The 6,000-nt window shown below is 43.2% G+C and overlaps 1 protein-coding gene across 1 annotated transcript in view; it reads left to right on the top strand.

Annotated features, from left to right (window-relative positions):
• Positions 1-6,000, top strand: part of LOC136965135 (heterogeneous nuclear ribonucleoprotein L-like) — a 59,361-nt gene continuing 53,361 nt past the window's right edge. Inside the window, exon 1 of the mRNA XM_067259149.1 lies at positions 1-309. Coding sequence (XP_067115250.1) covers positions 97-309 — 213 coding nt within the window. The 5' untranslated portion in view covers positions 1-96. The remainder of the gene's footprint in view (positions 310-6,000) is intronic.

The following is a 6,000-nucleotide window of genomic DNA, read 5'->3' as shown; positions in this document are numbered from 1 at the left end:
TCTCGGAGACCACATGCAACTTTCTCCGAGCATTTTGATGATTACATTTTGCAGCGCAGCCTTTTATTTAACGTCTTGAACTGAAACCGATCGACGATGTCTCTCATTGAGGAATATGAAGAAGGGGAATACGAGAGGGCACCCAAGCGTCTCAAGACGATAGATGTTGAGGAAGGAGATGATTTGGAGGAAGGGGAAGACTCGGATTCAGCATCCGCCGGGCTGCTAGGAGACGAAGAGGATGCAATCGGGTCTGGCGGGGAAAACCGGGCCCGGTGGTCAGCATCCAATTATGTATCTGGAAGAAAGGTGGGTAGTTTTTTTTTTTTTGGGGGGGGGGGGGGGGGGGGGCTGATAGAGTCCATTACCGTAATTTTGATATGTTTGCATCAATTAGCCTACAATCAAATCACTGAAGTGCGTAACACTTCACACAAGATTGACAAATGCGTGTGGTTTACGCCAATGTACCTTAATTACACACATGAATCTAGCCCCCCAATGGATGTTGTTTGTTGTAAATGCAAACATGTTAAATTATAATAAGATGATTCTATAATTTTTTGGCCAATTTGAGCTATGGGCTTTAAAAGTGAACAGCGATAACTTTAATGCAACGCACTACGTCTTGCATCAGAATCGTCCCTTCTTCATCATTGCTTTGACAAATTAAACTGCCATTTCGTAATTAAAGAAACGGTTGAAAGCCTTGTCAATTTGCCATATTGTTCTACACAAAAAAAGTGTAGGCCTATGTTTCCTCCGTTTTGTATAGGCTACAGTGCGTAGTGTTTCCCAAAACACAAGACTTTGAGTTCGAAACAGACTAAAGCATGCTATTTAACTTCGTTATCCATAATTAGATTTCACATTAGTGTCCCCGACTGTCTGGCGGCTTGAAATCTATTTTGTCTGAATCTATGCTGCCCATACGACTATTATTCATCGTTTGACTTTAGTGACTCTCCCTTGAAGAACGGTGTCTAAATTTAGACTCCGTGTGCATGGTGAAGTCCTTAAAATACGTATTTGAACGTTTGTAATGTTTTAAAATGGCTCTAGCGGACTCTTGCCTTTTTCTTCTTCACAATTATAAATGAAAGGGAAAAAATAGGCTACTCTAATGTCCCCAATCCATGGTAACGAATATGAATGATCCCATAGCGCGTGTTGTTCATAAATATTTATGGCTGTTTGCACTGCCATTTACAAAGCATGAACACACCGTGTTGTTTTTCAACATGCTGAGAGTAGATTCAGAAACCCTTCTATGTGTAGATCTCCAGTAGAGTCCAGAAATGAGAAATACGGTTGTGCCTGTTCAGGATTCCAAATCGCATAGCGCGCACAATGGTTTGCATCAGGTGCATTCCCGCAGAGAGCTGCCAGAAAAATGTAATTTTTTGAATACAGAGTGGCAAAGGAACTCGGTAGTGTACCGCCTGCTTATCTGTCTCAACACCATCCATGCAACAACTTGGATTAAGTTTGTCGTCCTTAGAGGCGCGATGGGAAAAAACATTGCTCAAATGCTCTTAACAACTATTGTGAACAGCCACACACGTATATTGCTGTGCATTGTTGCATTGCAGCTTCAACGCTGACCTACGGGCAAAACCGTTTGATGTTGTCAAGCCTGCATGGATATTGCTTTGGAGCAACCCTGATCCCTTGTGCCTCACCTTGATAACTGAGTGAAAATGAGGAGAAATGACTTGGACACCCTGGGCCATATTTGAATTAATCACCCACATCCAACCGGTTAACAACCTTTAGCACAGACTTATAATACCCCCAGTGTACCGGCCTTCAGTTGTACACTCATACCTTTTTATTGCCAAGAGGAAGAGGAAATTATCATTGTTGTTTAGGTTTTGCAGTTCTCTCTAAAACAGTATCTCCACAGACTTGTCCTCTCGGAAGGGGTCTTCAGCACCTTAAGCAAGCATGTAGAACAAACCTAGGTGTCAGGATCCTGGCAAAATAATAACATCGAACCACACTGTCCCCCCGCAGTGGGTGGGTATGTTTGATACAGTGAGATCGTTCGGGGAGGCCGGGAATGGCTGGGGGAGGGAAGGGGTTTGCATGAAAAAGAGCGTTAGTCCCGCCACGTCACCTGGTAATGCCTGGTCGGCATCGTGCTGCCCCGTTACAACGCTGATAAACATCTGTGCCCGGCTTGGAATGTAGGCCTACTCCAAGATCCGAGGCAGATAGGGTGGAGAGTGAGTCACTAGATGTGGAGGTCCCTTGATGGTGCCAAAGGCTGCAGAGAGCCCAGCCGTTCGCTTGGAGATAACACGGCAACCGCAGTAAGAAATGAGCTATTGATTTTGAATTGCTAATGTATGCGTCTGAGAAATGAGACGTAGTGTGGATCCGAGGGTGCCAACCTCTCTTGTCTTGTTTGAGAAGCTGGGATTGTCTTTGAGAGCAAAAGTATGTATGTATGTACAGTGCAGAATTCTTTACACAAATGTTGTCTTATATCATATTTTTAGTCTTCTGTATTTCTGCGGCAGTATAAAAGTGCAATTTATTTACAATTTTTCTTAGTCTTTTCATTTAATTATTTCTTCTTTTTTAAACTTTTCTTGTACCTAAGACTTTTGCACAATACTGTATATATGACTCAGATAATAATCCACAAACCTCTCTTAAATCAAGATTCTGAGAAGATGAACAAACTCAAAACATGCTCGTAGTCCCATCACACGTTGAACACTGAGGTATTGATCATATCTCATCAAAGTAAGCTGTAGAATCTGAAGTATATGTGTCTAACCAAGAACCTGGTGAAAAAAATCTTTACATGCTTCTAGACTTTGAAATACTTGCTGAAGGTCAGTGTACAGACTGGCATTTTACCAGCACCAGACAGATTCAGTGTGAGACAGGCCCCCATGTCAAAGGCACTCTCTTCATTTCCTCCTCACGCACACGTCAGACAAGCCATCTGCTGACCTCGCAGGAAATACTACTACCTAACGGATGCTGAAGAGGTCTTAAGTTGCTGTGGCTTTTTTGTTGTTGTTAATTTTCTTAGGTTGTGTTACTTCCATGCCGCAAAGGAAGCCTTCAGCTGATGCTATCTTTCTACTATTGTCGTTGTTTGTGCCCTCATTGAGCTTGTATTTTGAGGCCCTGAAGCCTCCCTTGGTGGTGTTTGAAGCAAATCTGAGTAGTGTTTCATTATTGTCTCCTCCCTATGTTTTCATCCTCCGTTATTCCATCTTTCTTTCTTATTCTTTCTTTCTCCTGCTGACAAGCTCTTGGGCAGATTTCCACTGTGTTGATTTTATCAGGAGTCACTGAGGAGCTTATAAATTACACACAGTCAGGGCCCCGAACATAAATAATGTCTCCACCTTCCCCATCCCTCTCTTATATCACTCTTCTTTCACTATCTCTCCTCGTCTCTCGCTCTCTCCTTCTTGCTGTCTGAAACCTGTCTGTTTTTCTGCTGCAGTCATTTTTCTTCTTGTTTTTCATTGAGTGACTGTGTTCCTAGTGAAAGCCTCAACATTGACCACTGTCAAAAAAACTATTTTGCCTCAAAAACCAACTAGCCAAACCTCAGAGATGCACCAAGTCTCAAATGTACCAAAACACAATATAATACTTGTGTGTTCAAGATAAACATTGACATTGAGTCAATATGACAACGTTTAAAGCTCCCACTGTACTGCATTACCACCAGGAAAATTCTGTGCAATTTTCTTTTTGTAAAGATAAGAATCCCTAGGTGTCAGGATGTGAGGAGGGGTAGGACCCAAATGCAAGGGAGTACACAGCCATACTGAAAACAAAGGGTTTATTCTGAAAAAAGCCAGGGACACGGATAGGGTACTCACATAGACAGGTATGGTAATGACAAGACAAAGACTGGACACAAAACAGAAACCTAAATACACAGAACCAAACGACACACAGGTGGACACAATGACGCTAACGAGAACGAGACACAGGTGAAGACAATGACAGGGAAACACTAGGACAGGGCAAAACCAAAAACAGGGGGGCACGGCTGTGGCCGTGACACTAGGTGATTCAGGGAGATGGATAGAAAGAAATAGGCACTTAGGCTACAAGCTTTGTTGACCAACTCCAAATTCACTGTGATATTAGTAGACCTTGAACCATCTCTATTGCTAAGATAATCTCTCACTTTCTCCACTGCTACAGTGTCATAGCCATGTCCATGTCCTACTAAAGCTTGAATAAACGGTTGAGCAAGCCAGACGTTTTAGGAAATAGCTCTGAAAAATGTAGCAATCAGAATTTTGTTTTATTCACCATGTGGGTTTACACAACCACGGAATTTACTGTGGCCGGAAGATGCAAACAATAAACTTATACGGATCTTCAATCAAAAGTGTAAAAGTACAGTAGTCTAACTAATCCTAGGAACTAAAAATCAAAAAAATTATTTAAAATGTAAATTACAAAATATAAATTAAATATATACAAAAATAAGAATATGAATATGAATGGGAAATAGTGCAAATAAGGTGGCTTGTGCGTGGTGCAACAGGTGTCAGATGGACTAATAATAGATAATAGTTGTCAGTATAATATATAATAATATAATAATGTCAGTGGGAGTCCTTGGCCTTGTTGAATAGGCCAGTAGCGGATGGAAAGAAACTGTTCTTGTGGCTTGAAGTTTTGGTCCGGATGGACCACAGCCTTCTGCCGGAGGGGAGTAGCTGAAACAGTGTGTCAGAGTGTCCAGGGTGGGAGGAGTCGGCCACAATCTTCCTCGCTGACTTGAGGTGTGCAGGTCCTCGAGGGTAGGCAGATTGCAGCCAATCACCTTCTCAGCAGCGCGGATGGGCAGTGGCAGCGCTGCTGCCAAGGACAAGACCAGACTGCAGCGTATCATCCGCGCTGCTGATGATACGCATCACCAAATGGTGATGGAAAGTTACAAAACAGGGAGAAGAGCAGTGGGGAAAGGACGCAGCCCTGAGGAGACCCGGGCTGATGGGCCGGTAGTCAGAGAAGTGTCAGAGACGTGTGTAACAACCAGGTGCAACCATTCTATGGAATGATTCAAAGTTATTCTGATTCTTTAAAGTTTATTCTGATTCTGATGCCTTCCTTGTGAATGACAACCCATTAAATAATCTAATAAAAAATATAGTCCTTAATGTACAGAACAAAGAACCAAGGAAGTCTAGTTCCCTCAGCACATGCAAATGTTTTGGCATTTACATTGTGGGATGTCTGTTACAATATTTAATGAATCTCCAAATGTATATAAAGGTCAACAGACTGGTAGACTTTCTTAAATCACACTTCAAGGCCCTGCCAGACTCTAGATAGCTTCTGTGTACATCCCCAACTGAGCAACGCCAGGCAGCAGTCTTCATATGAGCTCCGTTGACCCGTCTGTGCATAAAAGTTTGATGTTGAGCCTGCAGCTGAGAAGAAGAAGAGGAGGAGGAGGAGGGATAGGGGTGCAGGGAGGTGTGTGGCAAAGTTAAAGATAGCATTGGGTCGAGAAAGAGGGGTGTGGGTGAGGGGGCTTTAACTACACCACTGTGATCTCGCCACCTTCAGAGGGAGTCGAGCAAAGCTTGAAAGGCTGCTCCCCCCCCCCCCCCCCCCCCGACGGCAGTTCTTCAGAAGACGGGAGGCAGGCGGCGGTGGCAGGCAGGGCTCCCAGGATGCCCTACTTAGCCGCCGTAGCGCTGCAGGGTGTTAATTCTACTCCAACTTGCTCCGACATCTGAGATCTTGACGGAGGGCCATTCCTTCCTGTTCCGCGACTTTAATTATTTGAAATCTTACGTAATCATATAACATATGCTGATCTTGACTTTAAAAAAAAGATTTCTTATTTTTTCTGGATTTTTTCCCATCCATTCCAAATATGGAAATAAGGCTTAGTGCTGTAGACTGGTTTAGGCCCGACCACCAGCTACAAAGCTACCAACAGGTGGATTAACCAGTCTACGGTCTAAGGTTTTCAACATGGCCTTTACACTCATT

The sequence above is a fragment of the Osmerus mordax genome, chromosome 21, assembly GCF_038355195.1.
Source record: "Osmerus mordax isolate fOsmMor3 chromosome 21, fOsmMor3.pri, whole genome shotgun sequence".
Lineage (NCBI taxonomy): Eukaryota > Metazoa > Chordata > Actinopteri > Osmeriformes > Osmeridae > Osmerus > Osmerus mordax.
This window is presented reverse-complemented; position numbering and strand designations above follow the sequence as displayed.